Source organism: Astyanax mexicanus, chromosome 23 (genome assembly GCF_023375975.1).
Source record: "Astyanax mexicanus isolate ESR-SI-001 chromosome 23, AstMex3_surface, whole genome shotgun sequence".
Lineage (NCBI taxonomy): Eukaryota > Metazoa > Chordata > Actinopteri > Characiformes > Acestrorhamphidae > Astyanax > Astyanax mexicanus.
In genome coordinates this window covers 31,169,773-31,197,536 of record NC_064430.1, presented here as the reverse complement: position 1 = coordinate 31,197,536, position 27,764 = coordinate 31,169,773, and the positions used below count along the sequence as shown (strand labels likewise).

Below are 27,764 nucleotides of genomic sequence, written 5' to 3'. Positions count from 1 at the left end.
AAAGTTAACAAGTTTAAGCAGTCACCTACTAAAGGTTTTTAAAGGCAGCAAAATAAATCAATTTAATCTAGAACTTATACGTGTGTCTCTGGAGGCCCCTGTATTAATATGTGCATAATAAATTCTTTATATATTGATATCTGCTGGGTTACATATTGATGTGGTGATATCTGATGCATTAATTTACAATGCAGAACATTTTAAAATAATGTATCTATATTGACTATATTTAGCTACATGTGTGATTATGTGTGGACACTGCAAAGTTCTTGAACTTGTCTTACACTGGGTACAGTGTCCTCAGCCTGGCAACCCAGATGAGCTTTACATCGGGGGAGGGGCCAGGACAGATATTGGACTGCTGTAGCCATTTTACACTCCTTCGATCATATACTGTACATACTGTTCCATTAATATTAGAATAAAAATAAAAGCCTCTATACATCAAAACAGTATTTTAGAATGTTTCTGCACCATTAAATATGTGCTGTATCGCACAGCTTCATTCTAGCAGCTGTACACTAGAAGGTCCCGGAAGTGTCGAAACTGCTCAGGAACATCTTTCATCATCGTCTCGCCCAGCAGCTTTCTGTAAAACCACCACAAACACACATACCTGCCCTACACCAGCTCTGAAAAGCCAATCCGCTCTGCAATGACTTTACTGTTGCACAACAGGAAACCACACAACACACAGTCCACACCAAACTGCGGGTAAAACATGTGTACCAAACAGAGAACAATGCACTAACAGAGCACAGCACAGAGGCTTCTGAATGGCTCAACGACAGTCAGCACACAAACCTTACACACTACACAAACAATAATACTGGTGTTACAGTGGTGTTATTCATTGTTACTATAACAAAACAAAAAATCTAAAAACTTTCAGAAAGCATTCAAGAAATATGCCTGAAGCCCCTTCTCTCCCTGTGAGATCATATAAATATGATCTGCTCAAATGCAAATATCTAAGAGTGATAAAACTACTGGCAAAAAAATCCCTGAATGAATAAACATTATTACACTGGGAAAAAAAGACATACATAGTTCCACTATTGTTACAATTTTAACTGACCTTTTGTCCTGAAAACTCTTATAAAATAAGTCTAATAAAAGATTTTTCATACATATGCATCTCTATTACAAGCTAGATTCTTTATGAAACCAATATTGTTTTATCTCTGGTGTCCCACTTGCCTTAAGGTTTTACAGAATCTTTTGTGATATAAAAAATTTCACATTTTTACATTTACAATTAAACTTCTATCAAGGCATCGCTCATCCTATGATACAGAACCTTTCCATTAAATGAAAGTTCTTTGGACTATCAATAAGCTTTTCTCACTCACGTCGATATTAGAAACATGGGTCTGTATGGAACCAAAAGTAGTCCTTCTGTGACATCATTTATTTTTACATGCATTTTATAACTGTGCATCATTTTTTTGTGTTATCAAATTATTTTAACACTTATTTCACCATTTATTGTTATATTTTTAAGACAATACTATATGTAGAACACTTTAGGATAGGTCTGTCACAATATTGTTTTTTTGCAACTTCAATATTTCCTTTTTAATTTTATAAAGCAATGCAAGACCACTAACATAAAGAGGTCAGTATGTAACTGTATTTGGGAAGAAAACAATGATTTTATTTTATTGTATTGTATTTTATTATATGTGTTAATCCTTAATGATATTTAAACAATTGGAATTCCACTGACTAAATATTCTTAATTCAAAACTCTTTAAAGGAGTATAACTGCATTTTATGCTTTCTCTATGTTTTCATAATGTCAGTGAATTAAAATGGTCATATAATAATAATAATAATAATAATAATAATAATAATAAATTACAGTTTTATCTGGCACAAAAAATTGTAATTGTAATTATATTCTAGGTGATATGACAAAACATATGCTTTTTTAACCAATGTTAATGTTTCTTCTGCTATAAAAAGAAAACATTTAAACATTTAGTAGAAACAAAAATTCTAAACAAAGTTTACTTTAAGACTTATTTACAATAACGTATAAACTAACAATAATGTAACAAAATAAACATTTAACAAAAATCTACCAATGTACTAAAATGCAAACTAAATTATACTAAATATTAAACTAAACAGCAAAACAAATAAACAATAGACTGCTTTAGAGAATTTCTCAACTATCAAAATATAGATTTTTTTTTATTATTGATTCAAGACGTACTGCAGTATTGTTGAGTATGATGCGATATAGTAAACCCCCTAATACTGACTAAACATAAAGTAAACTGGAAGTCAGTAGTGCACAGTGCTACTTCACACGCTGAGGAGAGCAGCTCTGGCGTCACGTCTCAGAAATGACTTGGAACGTCTCGCTTTCTGTCAGGTTTCCTGTGAAATGTGTCAGCAACCAACCACACACGTTCCTCACACCGCCGTCCCGCACTGGAGGAAGGCGGCGGAGAGAGAGAGGAGCTGAGTGATTGTGAGAGACACTAATGCTGAGATGTTCTCCACTCCAGAATTACAGCTGCCTCTGACTGAACACAGCCGTCCAGCAGCAGCACTGCAGCACTGAGCCGGGTGTAGAGGTTAAAAACAGACAGGCCACAGGCTCTCATTACTGCCAGCCCTCGCTGCTCCCGCTCCCGCCATTATTCTCAAATCAAGCCTCGGCCTGCCCGGCCCGCCAGTCATTACTGTAATCATGTGTTTCCTCAGACAGGAGAATCCCTCACTGATACTGCACCAGCGTCAGCACTTATATCAGTCCTGTGTGCTTTAAAATACAAATACAATGTCTAATACTGATTCCTCACTAGAACACAGCAGTAAAAACAAAGGATCTGAGAAGAATCAGTTTAAATCGGGTGTTCTTAATTACTCTTTATAATTTCTAGCCTTCTATTATATTGGGATAAAATACTAACAGCTAATGTCAACACAGCTAATCAGAGACTGAATCATGACACTAATAGTGTGGGCAGCAAGACATCAAGTCAGTATTTCTTGCAGCTTGAACACAGGGCATATCAGAATATTATTCAGCCCTTCAACAGGATACACACCACAGAAGTTGGCTTTCACTCAATTTATAAGGCACTTCATAAAGTTCTGTGCAGGTAAACACTACCAAAACCTTTAGGAAAACCAGCAATAATTATGCTGTCTGCGACAAAAAGCAAAGATTTTCAGATTTTCTGTAGTTATATTATCAGCTATATACACAGAAAAGTGATATTAAGACCTAGTTTATCACGATACTGATAGCATATCATCATAGCATTTGGCTTTCACTTCATTTTCTTTTAATTAATAAATTTATCACTAAGCTGGATGCAAACTCTAAATTAGGATTTAATTGACAGCTACAAGACAACAGCTTATTCTCCACATTTTTACACAGATTACAAACATAAAACCCTAAATTATCACAGTATCCTCTCTTATAGGCTGCGTTGCTGACAATTTTGTGCAAAATGATAGAGAAACAGTGTTTTCAAAGTCTTGTCAACAGGACTAACTTTACTGTGCTCTCTATGCAATAAAACACGCTGGTTTTCAGTGGTTCTCTAGTGATATTAACAGCAATATAAATAGAAAATGATAACAAAACCTAGTTTATTGCGCTACTGATAACATATCATCATACTGCCCAGCCCTACCACAGAATACACACCACAGAATTTGGCTTTCACTTTATTTTAAGACGTTTTAACCTACTTTAAGTCACTCATGTTAAAGGAAACACGTTCAGAAACATTGAGGTTAGATGTCTAACGTGTCACTAAATCCTTGTTAGAAAGTTTGAGGCTAATTTGCTAAGAAAAAAAGTGTTTAATGACTAAATGTGGCATTAAGCTAGCGTAAACTCTACATACTATTCTCCTCATTTTTACACAAATTACAAACATAAAACCCCAAATAATCACAGTATCCTCTCTCATAGGCTGCGTTGTTGACAATTTTGTGCAAATTGATAAAGAAACAGGGTTTTCAAAATGTTAGCAACAGGACTAACTTAACTGTGCTCTCTATACAATAAAACATGCTGGTTTTCAGTGGTTCTCTAGCGATATACATAGAAAATTATATCAAAACCTAGTTTATCACAATACTGATAACATTCATCATACTGCCCAGCCCTACCACAGAATACACACCACAGAATTTGGCTTTCACTTTATTTTAAGACGTTTTAATCCACTTTAAGTCACTCCTGTTAAAGGAAACACGTTCAGAAACATTGAAGTTAGATGTCAAACTTGTCAGTTAGAGAGTTTGTGGCTGATTTGCTAAGAACATAAAGCGTTTAATAACATACTGTGTCAAAAAGCTGGATATAAACTGAGTTAGGAGTTAGGCGGGTTTAGTTGACAGCTACAACAAAACAACAGATTATTCTCCTTTTTTTACCGAAATTACAAACATAAAACACCAAATTAGCACCGTACCCTCTCCTGTAGGCTGTGTAAAGTGTGTTTTTGTGTAAATTTGTAAATAAGCCGCGCTGTTTTGGAGGAAAGCTGAGATGTAAATGCACTTCCGCAGCAGCAGCGCTCAGAAACAGAAAGTCAGCCGGAGTCCGCGGCTGATTAACCGCAGAATATTAATCCGAATAGTCGGAATAACGCGAATAATCGCGGGTAAATGAAGACGGGACTCACCTGTGGTGTGTGTTAGGTAGTAGAGCAGCAGAAATAGTTTAATGAAGGCTGTGTGAGTTAAATCCATAGCGCTACTTCATCCGCCTCCCTCTCTCTCACCCAGTCACTCTCTGCTCAAGCCTTTACGGCAGCTGCTGCTGCTCTGCGGCACCAGATCCCGTCTCCAAGGGAGTGACGTAAAACGAGCTAACGTCAGAAAAGGGAGGGGTAGCCCCGCCCACTTCACACTAACAACACATTTACAGCTCTGGAAATAATAAGAGACCACTTAAAAAATTAAAATTACCAAATTAAAAACCTCTGAAATATAGTTAAGAGCAAGATGGATGATCACAACACAGCCATCAAACCAAACTGAACTGCTTGAATTTTTGCACCAGGAGCAAAGGCATGAAGTTATCCAAAAGCAGTGTGTAAGACTGGTGGAGGAGAACATGATGCCAAGATGTATGAAAACGGATTAAAAACCAGAGTTATTCGACCAAATATTGATTTCTGAACTCTTAAAACCTTTTAAATATAAACTTGTTTTCTTTGCATTATTTAAGGACTGAAAGCTCTACATCTTTTTTATGCCATTTCTTATTTTCTTATTTTCTATTTGGAAGATATTTTTTTTTTATTTGGGAGAAATGTTGTCCGTAGTTTATCGAATTAAACAACAATGTTTATTTTACTTAAACCTATACCTATAAATAGCAAAATCAGGGAAACTGATTCAGAAACTGAAAAAGCCTCTTCAGAGCTTTCCAAGTATCCTGAAGCTACAGCTCATCCCAAATCACCTCAAACCACCATCTCAGTTTATCAGGTTTAGATCAGGGGATTGTGGAAGGCAAACCGTTTTATACTGTTTACTACTTTATTCCATGAGTAAAATAAAAGGTAGGGTCACATGTAAGGTGACACTATGAAGTGGTGGTTGTTTTTAAAAAAAAAGTAATGCCTACAAAACTCTCAAAAATCTCATATACATAATAAACATAATCTGTGACCACAATTTTATGAATGAAACCATGACATTATATTTCTGGTTAAATTACATATTTTGTTGATTTTTCTTAATGTAAAACAAACTTAATTTAATACACAATTGATGCTAATTTGCTAAAGATTGCAGATTTTAAATAAATAAATTGTAGCATGATGTGGTTGTCAGTTAAGGCATGGCCAGAATTAATATTTTATTTGATCTCATGGTCAAAACAAAATTAATCTGTGGACACAATTACATAAATAAACCTTCAAATACAAATGTTACTTGCAGGATTTCTGGTCAAATTGCAGGTTTTGTTGATTTGTCTGAATGTAAGAAACTCTTTATGTTTAATTATGCTTAATATATTTTAAATGTACATATTTGAAAGAAATAAAATATACATGTACAAATGTACAGAGCCCCTAAAGTGACATGGCTACTTATACCTACTAAAAACATAAGGACTGAATTGTATAACTAAAAACTTAAAATGACATCTTATGTATGCAGGGCATGACGATAATCAAATGGTATGTATTATATATTTATTTGAAAGTAAATAAGTAAATAAAATATCACTTTAATACCCAATTACTGGCAATTTGCTTAATATTACATATTTGAAAGCAATACAATGTTCTAACAGCAAAAAAACTTACTCCTTAAGTTGATGTGGTGGTTGCTTTTAATAGGAAGTGGCCAATAGTTAATATATTCAGGCCAAAAAATAATATAACTTCCAAGGCCTCTAGGAACCTAATTTGTGTCCTCACATATATATTTTTATTTATTTATTTTTATATTATTTTGTGGCAATAATAAAAAAAAAAACACTTTGCCACACCACTCAGAGGCTGCATACATTATTTGCTCTTTAAAATCTCTTTAAAAAGTTTTTATTCTAAAGTGTATTTTATAGATTGTCTAAAGATCAGACTCCTGATCTTATAGTAAAGGTGGATCTGGCCCTGATCACCCACAGCGCGGGATCCTGGATCTGTTTATCAGGTAAATGTCGCCACCATGTGCCCAACATAAATAACGCACCCAATCAGCACCACAGGCCTGTTCCCTTTCACATTTAATAATAATTACATCACTTCATATAATTATACACATTACATGATTAATTTACACTAATACTTTAATACTCACAGATACATAATGTACACTCAATAGGTTTATCGTGACTGTTTAAAATCTTATTGTTTACTTTAAAGGATTAAATAAAAATAATATATCTATGTAAAATGAAATAAAATCTATATGAATAATAAAATGCAATATAATAATCCCAAAAGCAATAACTAACTAAGCTTCTTATTATACATCATTCACTCAAACACAACCATCCCAAATAGCAAATGTATGTTAATAAATCAACATTTCTCATCGCCAATGCACTGAAACAACTGTGATCTTCGACGTTAGAACTGATTTATTTGTGCAGATCGATTATACACTTATTCACCGCTACGGTTTTATCTGTATTGTTTACATTCAACTGTACTTACACTAAATATGTTAAATGTTATCTTTTTTTGTATTCTATCTTCATAGATTCTATCTTATGTTATCTATTTTATAATATAGCGCTGTGTAACAACAAAACAACAACAACAACAACAACAACAATAATAATAATAATAATAATAAGAAGAAGAAGAATTCTTGTTGCTGATGCTGAACAAAGATTACGCGAAAGTAATGTAATGTATTTCAATATAATATAATAATGTGTTGTTATTGTTTATACTGGGGGGGGGGGGCGGAGGCTCCGGTTGGGGAGGGGCGGGTCCGGAGCGCGGTGACGTCAGGTTCGGCTCGGCGGTGTCATGGCGCGGATGGGGCTGAGCGCGGAGCCGCAGTGCTGAAGCCCGACATGGAGAAAAATGCGAACCTGCACCGGGACTCCGGCGGGAGCTCGGTCTGCGCCACCCTCCCGGTGCAGCCCGGTGAGGCGTGGGCGGCCGGGGGCGGCGGGAAGAGGGACCCGTGCGCGGCGGAGAACGCTAGCTCTGACCTGCAGACGGGGCGGACGGACGGTGGCGGAGTGGCCGAGCCAGGCTCACCCGAGCTGGGCTGCACGCAGGCCGAGGCCCCGCTGCCTGGAGACGGGGAGGATGCGAGGTGTGGGGAGGCGTGCAGTAACGGGCCGGGCTGCGGGGCTCCGGGAGCTGCTGCTGAACTAAACCCGCTCCCTCCAGCCCAGCCCGCCCAGCTGGAGTCCAAACAGAGCAGAGAGGAACTTAATGTGCCTACAGGGAGGGCTGGAGACAGCCCCCCGGACGGGAGGGACTCCAGGGGCCGGGGGTCGGTGGACCTCTCTGAGCCGACCACTGGTGGAGCTCTGGCCGGCGGGAGTGAACCCTCTCCCAGCCCCGAGTCCCTAGACTCCTCCTCCATCCTGAACTCCTGCCCCAGCCCAGAGGTGAATGGAGAAGGCCTGGAGGACAGGGGTCCGGCCTCTGCCCTGGAGGAGGAGAAGAAGGCGGCCTGCTGCAGGGACCGGGGGGCCGGACAGTCCATCTACCACATCAAGTGGATCAGGTGGAAAGAGGAGAACACACCTGTCATCACCCAGAACGAGAACGGGCCCTGCCCTTTACTGGCCATTATGAATGTCCTCCTGCTGGCCTGGAAGGTAAATTGGGGGTGATGAGCTGGGTGTTAATTAGGGCTGGGATAATATGTCTATATTGCTATATATTGGATCTTTTTCATTTGCAATACACTATTAACATGTGGTGTCAAATATGGATAATTTTTTATTGAAACATAAGCTCTCTAAACTCCCTAAAACTGGCCCCCAATTAGACTTAATAAAGTTACATTACTCCACATGGTGGTGCTAATCAAATGAATAGGGTAAACCTGCTGTGAAGAATATTGTTTGTTAAATTTTGTGAAATTGACACCAATAAATCCATAAGTCCTGCTATTTTTACAGAAGCTTTAAAGTATCTTAGAGAATTTTATTGCAATACGTCAGTTGTCGCAGAATCACAGTTGTTATATCATATTTATCGTGGGCAACAGTACATTGGTTTAGTGTTTAGCGTGTCCACCTCTCAGCGATGGGGTCCTGAGTTCCTGTCTGGATGGAGTTTCCCTGTTCTTTTCTTGTCCATGTGGGTTTCCACCAGGAACTCCCTCAGTACCTGATGTTGTTCTAGGTGGACGGTGGTTTTCGGTTGAGAGTAAGCTGTGTACGATTGGCTGACCCTTATTACTGTTGTGTGTGGATGAGTGCTGAGTTGAGATGGTTGTGTGTAAAACGTGATTTGTAAATTCTCTTTGGGTGTCTAGCTGTACAAGTGTAACTGCCTTCAAAGTTTTTTGATGGTATCGTGAGATGCCCTGTGATTTACATCCCTCGTGTTGAGTGATTTTGTAAACATAAATCTCATATTTTAACCAAGCTAAACATCAACCTGAAACTAGGGCTGTGTAATATGGCTGAGTGATGTTACCCTAAAGGAATACGAGGATATACCATCCTGAAAGCTCATCTAGTTGTGGGTCTGGTCTTGCCTTGAATTAGGACTGCACAATGTTGGAAATAAATATTAAATAATAGCCAATATTGCAGTGTTTCCTACATAATACTACAAATTACTAATACAAGAAATTTTCACACACATTTTGCAGACATCAATGATCAAATACATCATCAAATTAATCGTAATAATGCACTTTCTTTCAAAGGCTGGAGTCAATTTTTGCAGCTATAGAGAATGAGAATTTTAGCAAGCAGAAAAGGGCTGTAGCATTTAATAAAATTAGTCTTTTTTTGTGAGATTAAATACTACAATTTTTCTGCAAACAGAGATGGGCTGTTCGACAAAAGTTTGTACTGGTTATCACACCCCAAGTCCATTTTATTCTTCTTTAATATCATTGTTAGTAAGATAAATAACCCTGGTAGAGAATTAGCTTCTGTCTCAGTACTGGACAGTAGATTTTTGCAGCACCAACTGCAACACGAGGACAGTGAGAATGACCATACCTAAAACCTGCAGCCCTGCAGAAAACTATAACCAATGAGGATGATATCAAGAGATAAACAGCCTGTCAGATTTATACACAGAGTGGGGTCCAAACATCTGAAACCACTAAAAAAACTGTGCCATTTGGCATTTTTTTAAATTAATGCTAATGATATAAGAGACACATAGAGATGGGTAAAAAAAATAAAAAAACAGTGATTTTATTCACTTTTTGTTTAGTTTAATATCACTAATTACACTCTCTTTAATGAAATGTACAGTTAGGTAAGCGTTCTTTAAACACTGATGATTTCCTCCATTATGTTTTTAAAAACATGTTGCTAAAGTATTTTATCATGATAAAATATGGTCTAATTTTACCATCTCTAGTCCCTGGTTAGCACTGTTAGTACTGTATCTGGTTAGCACTGTTAGCATTGCCCCTGGTTAGCACTGTCAGCACTGTCCGAGGTTAGTACTTTTAGCACTGGTCAGATTAGCACTATTAGCATTGCCCCTGGTTAGCACTGTCAGCACTATCCGAGGTTAGTACTTTTAGCACTGGTCAGATTAGCACTGTTAGCATTGCCCCTGGTTAGCACTGTCAGCACTGTCCGAGGTTAAGTTAGTACTTTTAGCACTGTTAGCATTGTCCCTGGTTAGCACTGTCAGCACTGTCCGAGGTTAGTACTTTTAGCACTATTAGCATTGCCCCTGGTTAGCACTGTCAGCACTGTCCGAGGTGAGTACTTTTAGCACTGGCCAGATTAGCACTGTTAGCATTGCCCCTGGTTAGCACTGTTAGCACTGTCTGAGGTTAGTACTTTTGACACTGGCCAGATTAGCACTGTTAGCATTGCCCTAGTTTAAAGCATTGTTGGCACTGCCCTAGGTTAAAGTATTGTTACCACTGTCCCATATTAGCATGGTGAGCACTGTTAGCCAGATTAGCACTGTTAGCATTGCCCTAGGTTAAAGTATTGCTAACACTGTCCCAGGTTAAAACATTGTTAGCTTTACCCTAGCTTGAAGCATTGTTAGCACTGACCTAGGTTAAAGAATTGTTTATATTGCTCAAGGTTAAGGCGTTGTTAGCACTGTCCTATGTTATAGCATTATTAGCACCATTACAGGTTAGCAATGTAATCACTGTTAGCCATTTTAGCACTGTCCTAGGTTAAAGCATTTTTGGTACTGCCCTAGGTTAAAGCATTGTTAGCACTGTCCCAGATTAGCACTGTTAGCACAGTTAACCAGATTATCACAGTTAGCTTTGTCCTAGGTTAAAGCGTTGTTTGTACTGCCCTATTAAAGCATTTTTAGCACTATCCCAGATTAGCACTGTTAGCTAGATAATCACCAGTAGCATTGTCCTAGGTTAAAGCATTGTTAACACTGTCCCAGATTAGCCCTGTTAGCACTGCCCTGGTTAAAGCATTGTTGGTACTGCCCTAGGTTAAATCATTGTTAGCACTGCCCCAGATTAGCACTATCAGCACTGTCCCAGGTTCACACTGTTAGCACAGTTAGCCAGATTATCACTGTTAGCATTGTCCTAAATTAAATTATTGTTTGTACTGCCCCACTTTAGCATTGCTAGCATTGGCCAGGTTAGAATTCTTACCATTGCCCCAGTTTAGCGTTGTTAGCATTGCCCAGGTTAGAATCCTTACCATTGCCCCAGTTTAGAATTGTTAGCATTGTCCAGGTTAGCATTCTTATCATTGCCCCAGTTTAGCATTGTTAGCATTGCCCTGGTTAGAATCCTACTGTTGCCCCAGTTTAGCATTGTAAGCATTGCCCCAGATTAGCATTGTTAGCATTGTCCAGGTTAGCTTTGTTAACATTGCCCAGGTTAGCATTGTTAGCATTGTCCAGGTTAGCTTTGTTAACATTGCCCAGGTTAGCATTGTTAGCATTGTCCAGGTTAGCATTGTTAGCAATGCCTAGGTTAGCATGTTTAGCTTTGCCCCAGGTTAGTTTTGATAACCTTTGACTTGGTTATCCACCAGTATGAAGTATTTCGACTGGAACTGTAACCAAACACATTTGATTGAAGATTGTTTGTTAGGGGCTTTTTTAAAATCACTGCTTTCATTAAATAGCCTAAATGTTTTTTTTGTCTTAAATAAATTATTCCTCTTGTTCAATAATTCACTTATAATTTTGGTTGTTAGTAAAATTGGACGTTTGATTAATTTGGAATAAATTTTTTCTAACACATTAGTTACTTTAGTAACTAATAGCGTTTTTAGCTCTATTTAGTGATGTAAACACAACAACACTACTCCTAAGTTTAGGAGGTAGAATAAACATACATTTGAATATACATAAATTCCTACTGTGATGATCTTACATTGGTTAATTTATTTTACATTTACATGTCCATTTTTAAATGTTTTAGTGTTAAGAATATTTTTTTCTTATTGGTTAACACAAAGCGTAGAACTTTTAATTAAAGAAGTCTCAAATAAGATAATAAACAAATAAAGGACAAAGAAGCGTCACTGTCCTGTCCACACCCTCAGAAAACACCTTAGTTTAAATTAATTGATTTTCTGATATCATAGAAACCAGCTCATTTACATATCTCTGACTCTTCACAATGAAGGTCAAGGCTTCAAATGGTTCCGTTTAATTAGGCCCACCTTCACTCGATATGAAAGGTTTCACATCTCTATTTAAAACCGGTTCTTCAGGGAAAGCAGTTCTATTATAGAATAGCTCAAAGAACCGTTTGAAGCACCTTTATTTTGAAGAGTGTATTCCGCCTATAGCAGTTTAGATCCGCCCACTCATTTTGCAGTCCTCCTGAGGGCTTTAACTGTGTTTGTGTTGTGAACAAGGCACAAAACTGGACAACCAATCCAAACAGAGCTCATTTACATAGACTACGTGGAAAGTATTTCCAAAAGTTTCGGGACACTGCTCATTTATTAAAATCGAATTAAGGGTATTAAAAAGAGTTTATACTACCTTTGCTGGAGTAATATCTCTATTGTTTGGAGCAGGCTTGTAAAACATTGCTGTGGGATTTGATTGCATTTATTGACTAAATCTGTTTTTGGGGTTATTGGATTAAGCTTCATAATTCCAGAGAAAACAGTTTAATTTCACATCTATTCCAGAGGGTCATAGACAAGCTGCGTGTGTCCATATGCACATCTCTGTCAGCAATTTATTATATATCAGTATTAAATGTGCAGAAATGGAACAGAAAGTGCTACAAATTAATTCAAATATTTTTGGAATTCTAGAATAGTGTTGGATGTTTGCTGTTATTATTGAGTCATTAATAATAAACTGGTTAATAATGTTTTTTAAATTCAGTAATTCTCATTTCTTGGGGTGGCTCATGTGGTCCTAAAACAATATCACAATATTTCAGCGGATTTTTATGATATTAATATTCTTGGTAATATATAAAACACTGAAAAATATGTATTAATTTTAATAATATTATACGGCAACACAATAAATCTTAACCTTATATAATTTTAACAGTTTATGTACCAAACTAAGAGATGTAGACAAAAAATGATGTAGCAAATCTGGCAAAAATAAACTTAACTTCAAAATATCTAGTTGATGTATATAATCAGCAAGCATAAAAAACACATTACATATTTTGTGTAATTAATTAACTATTTTTGAGAAATATTTTATTTAATAATAAAAGTTAATACAAGACAAATGTGGAATTTTTGCTTTTACAGTCCTGTATTTTTTATCTTTTTTTTTTTTCCCAGTCTCATCATTCTAGCCCATCTTTTTAATGATGTTTTTTTAGACTGGCAGCTTTTCTGGGAGTGTAGAAGTGCAGTCAGGCCCCTAAACATCATGTGATTCTCAGTTTTTTAATCACGTTCTCCTCCTGACAGCTTGTGCTGCAGCTAGCTGCACTAGTTCTTTAAAAGATGCTTTTTGCTGTCATGCCTGTCTCCTGTTCCTGTTAAGCAGTCCCGCACGGTCACAAACAGGCCGCGTTCTGTATTTCAGCCTGAGGCTCATTTGCATCATAAAGATAAGGTTTAATTACGGTGTTTGACGGCGAGCTGGCATGCAGCAGAGCCTCCGTTTGAGTGCTTCTTCTTTAATCTCCAGAATTAGACTCCGTGTCTGTCGGCCGCACACAGCGGTGTTTGAGAACTGGCGGCGGGCGGTGGAGATGATTGCCACATTGAGGGCGAGTTTTAGTTGCAGTAGCCTGGCCGGAGCGAGGCTGGGCCGGGCCTGTGGTCTGCTGGAGCTGACTCTGCACTTCCTGACTTACTGCTGGGAGCTCTACAGGTGCAGCCATGTCCAGCACCTGTCCAGCACTGTTTCTCTATTTCCCTGCTTCAGAGCAACATATAGAGCAAGAAACAGATCCAACATAGGGGTGGGAATCACAGGGCATCTCACGATACAATATTATCACTATACACTGCCCACGATAATGATATTAGGATACTGTGATATTCCAAATATATCACAGGACACTTCTTTACAATGGTCCTAAATAAAGAAATGCCAGGAATTATGGATTTATTGGTGTCAGTTTCACAGAATTAAACAACCAATATTGTTTTATATTAATGCAGGTTTACCCTATTCATTTGATTGATTAGGCTAGAGTGCCTAGGTTTCATTAAAATATCCATACATGGGGCCACATATTGAAACAATATGCATGTTCAGAAATGCTTGTGTACATCTGTCCATCAGGGAGAGCTTAAAGCGTAGTCTGAATTTACAGCAACAATATTGAAGTGTATTACCCTCCTCATCTGTAGGGGGAGCCCAGGAGCAGAAATGCCAGATCTTTGTATAATGCTTCTTTAATACACCTAAACCAAATAATGGATTATTAAGGCCGAATTGTGCTTCTGCATCGAATCTGTGTCGTAACTTACATATACTTTCTGCCGTAGCATACGGTGTAGGCTGATTTACACCACCTCAGAAATGTAAATTCGCCTCGCAGACAACAGCAGATGTGATTGGTCCGCTGAGCCTTGTGTTCCCGCCCACACTTTTAGTCTGCAGGCCACTTGAACAGGCAATGCCATTGCCTCTTCATTGATGTGATGCAGTTGTATAATCCAGCCTTTACAGAAAGGTATTGGATGGAGCGCCATCATTCCAGATCTAAGGCTGCACCTAATGGCTATTTATGAAGTCAACTAATCTGTTGATTCATTTTATTTTAATTTAATTTTTTCGATGAATCGATTAGTCGTGTTTTTTTTTTTATTATGCCCTCCATATATTTAGGTTTATATAATAGTGGAAAAAGTGTCAAAATGAAAACTGCATGTTTTTAATATTCGCCAGAAACGTTAATTTCTGTGATTCCCTAATAATGACTCCTATGGAAGATACTGGTTTAGGACCAGAACAGAAATCACACTTCATTACCCACATTTCACTGTTAACACCCTTCCTCTTGTCTTCTTCTTCAGGTCAAGCTGCCGCCAATGATGGAGATCATCACAGCGGAGCAGCTGATGGAGTATCTGGGTGAGTTTTAATGGCATATCATCACTCTCTCAGACAGCCTTAATTTATCAGTGTATTCATGAGTACAGACAGTAAAGACAGCAGTTAGAACCAGCTCTAACTGTTGGATAATGTGTCTTCTCTGGTGGATATATGTAAATAAGAACACACACACATACACACACACACACACACACACACACACACACACACAGGCAAAAAATAACACATCCCGGATTTCTGCAGAACTCTTAGGCAGATATGTAAATGATTACCAGTATGGTCTGATTAGACACTGGGTCTTGTCACAAGAGGGTGTAAAAGTGCTTCCCCTGCTGCCCTATAAAAAGGCTCTCTGGGTCAATTCTTGTGTAGTGTACCTCTTGATGAGAGATTGTTGTCTGCTAGACGCACTCAAAGACATTTTTCCCAGTTGATAGACTCTGAAAGGTGGTCAAATTGGACAGAGAGACGCAGCATGATGGTTGTTTTCATGAATTGCCCCATCTAGGCCGTTATCTTTAAACAGGTCTGGGATTCTGCCCTGGGAAACTGCTGGTGTGATGATCTGGGGAGCATCAGACATTCAGTCACCCCTTGTAGTGATACGAGGGAGACTAACAGCTCAGCGATATGTGCTGTACATCCTACAGCCACATGCATTGCTTATTCTCATGATGGGGCTTCCGAATGGCATGTTACAGCAGGATTATTCTCATCCACACACAGCAAGGTTTCCCAGGAAGCTATCCTCAAGATTGCAACACTTTCCTGTCCTGCCTGGTCTGTGGTCAATGATCACAGAAATAGGATAAGCTGCTTGGAGATGGTCTTATAACCTTGAACTTTAACATACTTGTCTATATAACTTGTCGTTTTTCTTCGCTTCCTCTGCTCCATGTTGACTGTGCTTTACACCATGTCACCAAACAGCACAGTGACTACCTGTAGTCCTATATATTGGCCCACTAACTGATTACAAGATTGAAGACACCTGTGATGCTAATTAGTGGACACACAGATTCAAGATTATTTCTGTGAGTTTTTCTTTCATTAACCGAGGGGTTCCAACAATTTTGTCCAACAGGGTACTAGTGCCTCCTGTCAGTTACAGTACATTTTTCACCAATACAAATTTTAAATCCTTTCACTCTAATACCCTATATATCAATATATTATCATAACATTCTCACACATAACGTTTTCTACTAGGTTGTCAAGTTGTCGAGTGTATATGGAACACACACACACACACCACTGTAGCAGAGAAAGTTAAGGGCCTTGCTAAAGAACCCAATGATGGCAAACTGCCGGATGCAGGTATTGAACTCACAACCCTGTGATCAATACTCCAGCTCTCTAACCACTGAGCCACCACAGATCGAACACTAACAGCTCCAACTCTTCACTAAACTGACACACTACAAACTGCTGCGTTCTATCTAATGCCATCACGCTATCATGCTGACCTATGTGTCCAAATGTTTGTAGACACCCTTTCTAATAAATTCATTCCAGCTACTCGCACAGCTAGTGACAATAAATAATATTATATAGTGATATTGCATTATTCTTAAAAACAGTCTGTTTTGTATATTTTTTATTTTCTGTATTTACATTTAATTGTTTGCGGTTTACAGGCACTACACATGCTACACTTTAGTTTTGTGGTAGATTTTTGTTCTTAAATCTGTTTTGTTTATATTTATTATTTTGTTACACTCGAATCAGTGTCTTAGTAAGTTACTGTTTATGAAATTGACACATTTGAAACATTTTTTGATTTGTTTTTCTTTTTTATTATTTAATATTTTTTCAATTTCTCCCTAATTTACACGGCCAATTACCCAAACCACTTATTAGTACTCCCCAAAACACCAGGAGGATGAAGACCAGCACATGCCTCCTCCAATACATGTGAAGTCCACTACTGCCCCTTTATAAACTGCTGCTGATGTAGCATTGCACGCTCAGAGGAAAGTGCAGTGACTCGATTCCGGTACATCAGCTCAAAGACGCCTTGTAAGTCATGAGTGAAAAGAGCGCCATCTACCCACCCAGAGAGAGCAAGGCCAATTGTGCTCTCTCAGGGCTTCCGTAGACAATGGCAACCTGCATGAACAGGATTCGAACTGGCAATCTGCTTGTAGTTTATTCTTGAAATTTATTTAAAAAATGTTATTGTTTTGTCATATTGCAAAGTATATCTTTATCGCAAACCTGTCCTGAAATATTGTAATATTATTTTAGGGCCATATCACCCACCGGTGGTGGTAAGTCAGTAGCATAATCACTGTGACAGACATAATTTGGATATATAAGGTTTTTGCTTGTCTGTAACTATATCCGGATTAATCATAACTGGTCCCTTGCTGAATGTTCCACCACTGAACAGGCCTGAATGAGGCGACAGTGCTGCTGACAGTTTAAAACGCTCTGAGCTGAAACATCTGTTAGCATGTGGGCTATATAAACTCTGCTAGAGAAGGCCTGGATGTTCTGGAAATTGCCTGGAGGTTCTCTCACTAATTGCTGGTTTGTCCCGAGGGCAGCAGTTCTGTCTGCAGGCTGTGTGGTTGTGGGAATAACAGGACGGATCTGTGCTCCTACTGGGACTCGTTCTGTATGTTCATCTGCGTGAGAAGCGGGGAAGCTGTGTTCTGTCGTCAGCTGTTCCTCACAGCTCGACTTCAGCTAAACTGTCTGATGTCTGAAAGCCCCATCAGCACCTCTGCTGCTCTGGAGGCAGGTAGCAGACACGGTGTGTAAAAATAGGCCTGTGTGGAGAGTAGGGGTGTGCCATATCGTATCGTACGCGATAATATTTTTTTAATATCGTGAACGATATTACACCCTGAAATATGGTGCCATAACACTCACCCCTAATTATCACATCAGGGTACTACTTTTTTGCTGTTTTAAGCAAAAGAAAAATGTACACATTTCTCATTTCCTATTAAATATCTACTAGAGACAGATTATATCTGTCCAGTATCATTTATTTTACTTTTTAATACTTTAATTATTATTAGTAGTATCATGACATTCTGAATCAGTGACATCTGTTACAAATCTGCTAAAGATTTTGTATTTTTTTGTCATATCGCCAAGAGTATTGTTATCGCGATTATACCATGAAATATCGTGAAATTATTTTAGGGCCATATCGCCCACCCTTAGTGGAGAGGTGGGATACTGGTATTAGGATACCTGGAAATAAAAAATAAAAAAAAACTTTACAGTGGTATGATACTTTTCATGATTTTTCTTTATAAATCATTGGTTGCTTGGATCGGAAATGTCAGTTAAATACTCATATAGCAGAAAAAAAGTGATATTTGAGAAGTGAAATTAAATTTATTGGATTTACAGAAAGTGTGCAATCATTCTTTAAACAAAATTAGACAGGTGCATACATTTGGGCCCCAACAGAAAAATAACCTAAATATTTAGTATTTATTTAGTATTTATTTGAAGGTATTTTGGATAATTCTTCTTTACAAAACATCTCCAGTTCAGTCAGGTTTGATGGTTTCTGATCATGAACAGCCCACTTTAAATCACACCACAGGTTTTTAATAATATTCAGGTCTGAGGTCTAAGATGATCTGAGATGATCATTCCAGAATGTTGTACTTGTTCCTCTGCATGAATGTTTTAGTAGATTGTGAGCAGTGTTTAGGTGTTTAGGGTCGTTGTCTTGTTGAAGTATCCAGCCCCAACGCAACTTCAACCTGTTCACTGATTCTTAAACATTGTTCTCAAGAATCTGCTGATTTTGACTGGAATCCATGAGACCCTCAACTTTACCTGCACTGAACACAGAGCCCCACAGGATGATGGAACCACTACCTAATTTTACTGGGTAGCAAGTGTTGAAATGCTGTGTTCTTTTTTTCGCCATGCATACCACCCTCCAAAAAACTCAAAATAATAATTTTAGTTTCATCTGTCCACGTATTCCCAATCAGTCCCTTTCTCATAATTGGAGTCACCTGTATATGTAGGTCAAGGTTCAATGAGCTTAGCAAACAAATTAAGTTTTCCAATAATTAGTTTGAAATGTATTCAAGTCAATGAAACGACAAGGCAGCCCAAATGTATGCACCTACCTAACTTTAAAGTTAGTTTAAATAATGATTTCACAATTTCACTTTGCTCATCTGCTATATGATATATTTAACTGAAATTGCTGAGCTGAACAACCAATAAATGAATAAAAGGAAAATCATGAAAATAATCAGGAGTGCCCCAACTTTACATAGCACTGTATATTCTAAAATATAATTGAATATATTTTTTTAAACCCTTGGTAAATAGGGCCTTAACTTTGGCTTTAACTGACCTAAGCGTGATCAGGTGCTGATGACGGACAGCACCAGATCAGGGGAATACCCGAGGTCCGTCAGAGAAACCCAATTCCTGTTTCCACTCTGCCCTGCTGCCCCCCTTTTACCCTGCTGGCCCGGGCACTGTGCCCAGTGGCGTAACGTGGGGTATGAGGATGTAGGGGGGGTTTCTGGTTACACTGAAGTCTGACATACAGAGGTCTGAGAGGGCCTCCAGCGGCACTGTTGCTAAGCCGGGTGATTTATTCTGTTCCCGGCATGCCTCCTCCCAGCTCCCATTAGCGTACTTAGCGTTCTGCTGCTTAAAGGAACACTGCAGTGCTCTTCAGCCCAGACTCTGAGTGATGGGTCTGGAGTGTACAGAGGATCACCACAGATACTATAATCAACAGAAAACCCCTATTATTATAGAAGCCTATTGGCAGATGCTGAAGTAAATGCTTATTGACCTGCAGCAGTTCATAAATGGACCACTTCTCTTATATAATAATTATTAAGGCTTGAATTCCTCTTTAATCGTCTGTAGAGGACAGGAAAGGTATCAAAATGTATGCAACAGATTTAAATGGTCAAGATTATGATAAACAAAAACTAATCGGTTTACCTAATGTATTTAACTAGGTTATTTTATACTTGGTAACTAACAATAAAGACACTTTTTGGATTAACAAACATAAATTATATTAGAGCTACATCTATATGAGTGGCTTTTATTTTGACATGGTGTTTGTATTAGTATCTTACTTTAGGCTGCTCTGTTCATTTGTAGTAGTCACTTTTATTTTTGACAGGTTTTTTTTATTTTAATTACTTTTATTTTGATTAAATCTGTTTTTTCTCTCTAATAGATGTTTATTTTGACCTGGTCTGTTTGTTCAATTAAATTATTGACTTAATCTTTTCAAGGTTTGTTTGTATGCATCTGTAACTTTTAAGCTATGTCCTAACAAGTGGAATCATCTTAAATGTAGTCTTAATATCTTCTTACTATTTCTATTTTAAGATAATTAAAGTGCTGTAATAAATTATTTCTACCTTCCTTGTTCTTTATTGTTTGTGATTCCATTAGGATCTTATTGTGATGGCAGGTAATTTTCCTTTCAAGGGAAAATCCATTTAGAATGCTGTTTAGTCCAAAACTAGGCATGGTCCCTGTGTGTGAAACTAAACATATATATAGTAATTTATACAAGTGGAGATTGAGGGAATTGGTTGACAATAATTTGGTCATTGATATTGAGCTATGTTCACATTACCAGGCTGAAGTGACTCAAAACTGATATTTTGATCATTTTTTTTCAAATCAGATTTGAGTCACTTTCATATGTCGCCCTAAATCGGATACGTATCCGATACATGGACATGCGACATGAATGTTAAATTGAGATTCATGCGTCTATTTGCTTTTATGTATGCGCTATGTGCTTCTCTCTCAGATCCACACATCTCTTGGTACAGCTGTGCAGCTATAGCTGTAAAAACAGCAAAAGCAAACCACCTGGCCTTTTTTTTTTTACATCCTTGATCTGAGCATTAACTTCAGACCAGCTGTTTTACTCTCCACGCCAGCAAAAGATGCTCCACATATGAGCTGCTAACAAACTCATCCATTTCCCTTTATAAAACTATGAATTTTCTCTCAAATATGAGTTTTTTTGTTGGTGGTGAAGGAGACGTTTATAGGTGATTGAGATGATGTTTAAAAGACTGCAGTGTCTCTTTAAACACTGAAATTAAACAGGATCAGAGGTATTGAAGGTATTGAAGGTGTTTGTAATTGATTGTGTGTTGGAGCAGGTGATGAGATGATGTTTAAAAGACTGCAGTGTCTATTTAAACACTGTAATGAAACCTGATCAGAGGTATTGAAGGTGTTGGTAATTGAGTGTGTGTTGGTGCAGGTGATGAGATGATGTTTAAAAGACTGCAGTGTCTATTTAAACACTGTAATGAAACCTGATCAGAGGTATTGAAGGTGTTGGTAATTGATTGTGTGTTGGTGCAGGTGATGAGATGATGTTTAAAAGACTGCAGTGTCTATTTAAACACTGTAATGAAACCTGATCAGAGGTATTAAAGGTATTGAAGGTGTTGGTAATTGATTGTGTGTTGGTGCAGGTGATTGAGATGATGTTTAAAAGGCTACAGTGTCTCTTTAAACACTGTAATGGAAAATTGTTGGTGTTGCTGTAATAAATGAGCAGTATGAAGAACACCAGCTGCTGAGTTATGTGACGGCCCGCGAGTTCTGAACCGGGTCCAGGTTAGTCATGCTGACTTGGTCCAGAGAGCGAGCGAGTGAGGGAGGGAGAGAGGGAGGGAGCGGGTGAGAGAGGTGTGTTGATACTGGTGGGATGTTGTGCACTAATGCTGTAAATAGGTGGTGTAATAGCGAGTAGAAATTCTTTACATTCAGCACAAAGCTAAAACCAGAAACCATGTAGTAGAGAAGCAGACAACACCACCACTTCACACCACACACCACAGTCTGTTCTACTCATGTCCAAATGTTTGTGTTATTGGAGAAAAACTGACATTGCAGTATAAATATATATATAAATAATTGTGAAAAATAACAAATCACAGATTTTGCTGTGAATGTGACTAATCACATGTTCCTTCTTAACACTGAAACTTTTAATAATGGATATTTAAATGTTCAATAAAAGGTTCAATGTACAGTATTGTGCAAAAATGTTAGGCACCTGTGTCAATTTCAGTAAAGAAAAAGCTTCTTATCTGTGCAGTAAGTGTTTATTATCCCAGTAAAACACATTACAGCATTACAATAAATACAAACAGCAATTTTACAAAAGCAGTTACAGCTTTTACAGCCCTGTTTTCCTTAAAACATCTCCTAATCTCTCCTCCTCATCTGAGTTTAATAGAGTTATTTCTAGTTCTCATCATATTAATCAACACCTGGTTTGGTGAATTGGTAAATGTGGTAAATCAGGTGAGCTGTTGACGGAACTGAACATAATAAACACATGCTGGCTGAGGAGCATCCAGGAGAAATCTGGAGTCTCTACACTTTGTTTTTCAGCTCGGCTCACAAGATACAACATACTTACCGGTAGTTAAAAATGAGAATTCCTTGTATTTATGTTTATTTGCATCTGTTTAAATCATACGTGATGCTTTTTCAGGTAAAAACACTCATATATTTGAGATTAATGGATTAAACTTTTGCACAATACTGTATGTTTTTGTTTATTTGTGTCTTTGAACACAGATTGTAGTTCCTATGTTCAAATGCAAAGAGTATCCATATTTATTCCATATTTCAAAATTAATAAAAAATTATCAAGTTAAAAAGTTATTAAGTAGAAATGCTATGTTTATATTATGTTTAAAAAAATTTAACTGCTAAGGTCACCAGGCTTTATAAAAAAGAGTGAATTATGACCGGACATTTGTGTTGAAATTGGTAAAATGATTAATGCTTCTAAAGAATGAACACTTTCAGTTGTGCCCTTTACTGACACAGATATACAAATGAACAACACACATCTTGTCTGGTCCTGTAGTTCCAGAAGAATTGCTAATAGAATAGAATTAAGTAAACTTGTACGTGTTGGGACAGTGTCTGATACCAGGCGTGGGTTAGCCAGCACTACTCTGGTATGGGATGAGTTGGGAATGAGGTGGGGTGGAGTGGTTATCATCCAGCAACATCCTGATTTTACCAACTTTTAGATTGTGTGGGTTACTGCAGTCAAATTCACACAATAATAATCCTCCAGAATTACTGTGAAATAGAGCTTAGATTCTCGGGCAGAAAGTGCACAGGCTCAGGCCGGGTCGGTCTGGATATTTTGGGCCCAGTCTTTCAGAGATGGGGACTCAAGTTTGCTACTCGAACTCGAGTCGGGATTGAGATTTTGTGCTCGTGGGCTCCCCCTACAGTTGTAGAGTGTAATAAATGTTTAAGGCGGATTAGTTTCTCTTTCTCGTTTTCTGGCTTTCACAGACATATTCGGTCTCTTTCCAGCTTCTGCCAGAGTGTCTGTATGTTAGTTTGTAAAGAATGAACCAGTAGTCCTTGTAGAACTGTTAGAACTAAAGGTCGGAAAGCAGGTCGCAGTTCTCGCGAGCGTTGGTCGCGGCCGCCTCTGAAAACATACAGAGTTTGGTTTGAGCTCAGAGGTGCTCCGGCACAGACACGAGAGCACTGCTATTCCTCCTATTACACCTCAATGCAGCGCTGCAGTGAGTTTCAAGCTGTAATTTTACTTCTTTAAAAGGATCAAAAATCAAGGAAATCCTACCTAGTGCTGCTTTAAGTCGCGCACACAGAGATTTCAGACTTGACTTGCCCAAAATACTTTCGACTCGACTCGGACTCGGGTTTTGAGACTTGTGAACAATCATGCTTTTTTTTTTTTTGAGTATGAACATTGAGGAAATTGTGAAATGTGGGACTAGCTTCCCTGGACTGATTTTATTTGGTACACAGCGCTCTGTTGTGTATTTACATTTTAATTATTTCACTAGAACCGTCATGTTGCCGCTGCTCCTTCTGTTCTATAGGTGTTTCGCCTAACAGAGCTGCTGGTATTTGCTGCATATTCTGGCTGTTAAAATGTTTCTTAGTACCACTTTAGTGGCTGGTAAATTGTTTTTGTTCATTTCTTTTTTTATCTTTCTTTGTTTGGTTTAGTCGCAGTTTATTATTTACTTTTTTGTAATATTAATATTAGCATTTATTTTTTTCTACTGCTGCAGTTCAATAATTAGAATTTAGATTTTGGAATTCAAATTATGTTTCCTATAGCATTTGTTATTAGCTTATTAGCTTCTAGCTTGTTGCTAGATTATTTGGTATTTAGCTTACAGAACATCTCACTGATATTTTTATTGAATGTTGATGAATTTAATAGCTGTACCTAAGTATTTTAAGCCACACAGACTTTTGAATGGTTTGTCCTGTAGGAAAATGCACGCAATTTATACGCTAATACTGTTGTCTGACTGAGGAGCTGTAAGACTTTCTTCAAATCCAGCCCGGGTTCTGGGCTCGGGTCTGGGCTCGGGTCTGGGCAGACAATCTAAACTCTAGTATGCAAAACTCTGATACTCTAACTCAGCGTTTCTCAACCTTTTTTCTATCACGGCACCCTTTAAATATATGCGAGATGTCAAGGCACCCCAGTTTACGGACGGACGGACGGGGGGGGGGGGGGGGGTGCTGGCGCAGTACTTCAGGTGAGAACGAGGGGTGTTGCTGGCGGAATATGAAATAAAATAGCGCGTGCATCGCGTGGGGGGACAAAAACTTTACAGTGTGTCCCAATTTAGGGGCTGCATCCTTCAGAGGCTGTATTCGAAGACAGATTGCGTCACAGCTGCGCAGTAATACACCGCCTCTGTGGGTCGCATCCTTCAGAGTATGCTGCCTGTGAATTGGGACACACCCCAACACGAGCTGACTCTGGAAAGGAAATATGCACGTGAGGCGCAATATTTTGACGGCACCCCCGATGAAGCCAGACGGCACCCCAGGGTGCCGCGGCACCCTGGTTGAGAAACACTGCTCTAACTGATTCCAGCACTTGGTTCAGCAGAACAAAATTGCATAGCTTTTCTGACTTGTTCAGACACAGTTTATTTAGAGGCAGATATTTATGTTTTTCTGTAATATTACTGTATTGTTCTAATCTTCTGCTGAGTTTTTCGTTTTTGATCTTTAAAAAATCCGTTAGATTAGATTTTATTAGGCTTAGTTGAGTTGGTTATTTTCCAATTTCATATTTATTTTTCTGTTATTATAATTTTTTTATTGATTGTCCAGTATTTTAAAGAGCAGGCCTTATTTGCCTCAAGGAGTAATACTTTGACTTTTATTTAGCCAGAAGAGACTTGAGACTTGACTCGGACTCGTGAGCATCTCTGCGATCTATGCACTACCCTGAATGTCTTCTCTGGACACTAGAGACAGTTACTCCAACAAAAGCAGGATAAACTATTTTAATACACTTTATTTCAGAATAAAGAAAAAATAGTTGGTATTCCAGTATTTTTGTTCATATAGTATTTAATGTAACATAAAATATATCATATTAATGTTTAGTTTTATGCTGTAATTCCTCTATACATTATATGTCCATTAAATGGAAGGATGTTATTTTCCATCTCCTGCAGTGTTGTATGTTCTTGTCCGGTGTAGATGTAATGACAGCAGCAGTATTCTGATGACTCTGGAGAACTGTAAACCCTCGGGACATTTAAAAATATGTTTTTACAGTTTGTAGCTTAAAAGCAAACCCATGCACTGGGATTAATTATGCATGTGCTGCTGGAGGCGTGGCTTTTTTTGCATGTATTGTTGATGTCTCAGTTACAGCAGTCATGAGTTATCCAGTCACATCCTCAGCGAAGATGAGTGTAGATTGTCCTAATGCGTGCTCATCCATCGTTTCGTCTGCAGTATCAGGTCAAGAGGCTTTTATTGTCATTCAATCTACTGAGTACAAGAACACAGTGAAGTGAAATCATGTTTCACAAAAAACCTGCTGCAGCAAACACTGTGATACAGACTGCATAAAATGCAAACAGAAATATGCAGTTTAAAACTAGAACACTACAATAAATACAATAAATAATGCCCAGATCTACATAATAAACATGTTTTTATCGGGTATATGATTTAAATAGCCTGTATCTGTTTGGCCTTACCTTGTAAAGTAACATCAAATGGAATATCCAAACAATCTAACCAATAAAGCATAACACATCTACATCCTGACCAGTGTTACTCTAATGATTAATTTATTTCAGCATTGCCATTTCAGTCTGTAAATGGACTGTGAGAGAGAAATTTAGCAAACAGTAAAAAAAAAAAAAAAAAAAGGCAGTCTTGTGGTAATGCTATGGCTAAGGTAGCTCAGCTAATGTTACTAGCCTATCCACAATGCTAACTTTCAGCTGGAAATTAACCGGTTTGTGAAAGATTAGTAAAGTGTTACAGAGCATGATAAGTGATGCGATAGTAAAAATGAACTTAAACATGCCGTTTGTTGACTTTTTTTTTTTGTTCCTGGTACCTGATATTATTTTTTGTTGTTGTTGTACTCGCTCGTCCATGGTTCCAAGTGAACTATGTTGCAGTTAAAACATGTTTTGGAGATCTAATTAGATAAAAATATATTAACAAGAACTTGTTTATTCGTTTAGGGTGCTGAGTGGTTAAGCAATCCAAAGCGACTGCCACTATAATCGGGAGAAAGCTGGTTCGAATCCCGGTCATTTAGCTTGCCAGCAACCATGTAGCTAAATAGGTACAATTGCTCTTTCTGGGTGGGTAGATGACACTTTTTCCCCTCATCACTTTTAGGGTGATGTCGATCAGCACAAGGCATCTGTGAGCTGATGTATGAGTAGCAGCCAGCTTGTTTTATTTGACTGCATTATGATGGTGATTTTTGTACAATACTGTTTTGCTTTTTAAGGGTTTATTTCTCATTTTAGACTCTCTGAAAGCCTCAGTATGGTTTATTATTGTTCAGTGAAAGCCCCTGTGTCCTATACCCAAAATATTGAGTAGAGGAATCTTTGGGTAATGTAATCGATACTGACAGCTGTAGAACTTCCTCTAAACTAATAGAAAACATGTGGCTCCTCTAAATGCAGAATCGGATGTGGATAGTCCGGCTTTAGATCAGCCAGCCCCACCCAGCCTGAACCCTGAGGTCAGACTCAATTATTTTCAGAACAGAAACTGGAGCGCTGGATAGAGGATACACACTGCAAACCATTACAATTCAGTTCAGTCCAAACCCACACTTTTCTCTTTTTCCATTTGTTCAGCTGCTTTCTCTACTTCTGAAGACTGTTTAGAAAATAAATATATTACACTATGACCAAAAGTAAGAACACTTCTTTCTGAGAATTAAGTTTGGATATTTGCTGACATTCATGCTTTAACTGCTAAAAATAAAAAAAATGGGTTAGTAAATATTAGGGGTGTCACGATTCTCTAAATCCTCGATTCGATTTTATTTCAGATTTTAGAGTCACGATTCGATTTGATTCTCGATTTTCTTTTTCTTTTTTTTTTACAGCAGAGAGGCCTATGCCAGTTTTAGATTAGTCTATGGTCAGTCATTGGTTTGATTCATCAAATTTACAATATCTTATTTCAAAAGGTGGGCTTGATATAAGTGATGCAAAGTGATACAAGTGATCTGTAATACACCACATTAGGCACTAATGGTCAAATTTAAATAATTTAATTAAGATATATATGTAATGCCATCTAGTGGCTTTTTTTGATAGCAGCAGTGTGCGCTATTAAAACAGC

General features: G+C 37.9%; 2 protein-coding genes across 2 annotated transcripts in view; one reads left to right on the top strand and one right to left on the bottom strand.

The window, feature by feature from the left end:
* The window catches only part of adam10a (ADAM metallopeptidase domain 10a), a 166,380-nt gene extending 161,576 nt beyond the window's left edge, over nt 1-4,804 (bottom strand). The window contains exon 1 of the mRNA XM_049471154.1: nt 4,665-4,804. Within this exon, the coding sequence (XP_049327111.1) occupies nt 4,665-4,731 (67 nt within the window). The 5' untranslated portion in view covers nt 4,732-4,804. The remainder of the gene's footprint in view (nt 1-4,664) is intronic.
* Nucleotides 4,805-7,449: 2,645 nt separating this feature from the next.
* mindy2 (MINDY lysine 48 deubiquitinase 2) overlaps nt 7,450-27,764 on the top strand; it is a 62,831-nt gene continuing 42,516 nt past the window's right edge. The window contains exons 1-2 of the mRNA XM_022664128.2: nt 7,450-8,287; nt 15,077-15,134. Of these exons, the coding sequence (XP_022519849.2) occupies nt 7,526-8,287; nt 15,077-15,134 (820 nt within the window). The 5' untranslated portion in view covers nt 7,450-7,525. The remainder of the gene's footprint in view (nt 8,288-15,076; nt 15,135-27,764) is intronic.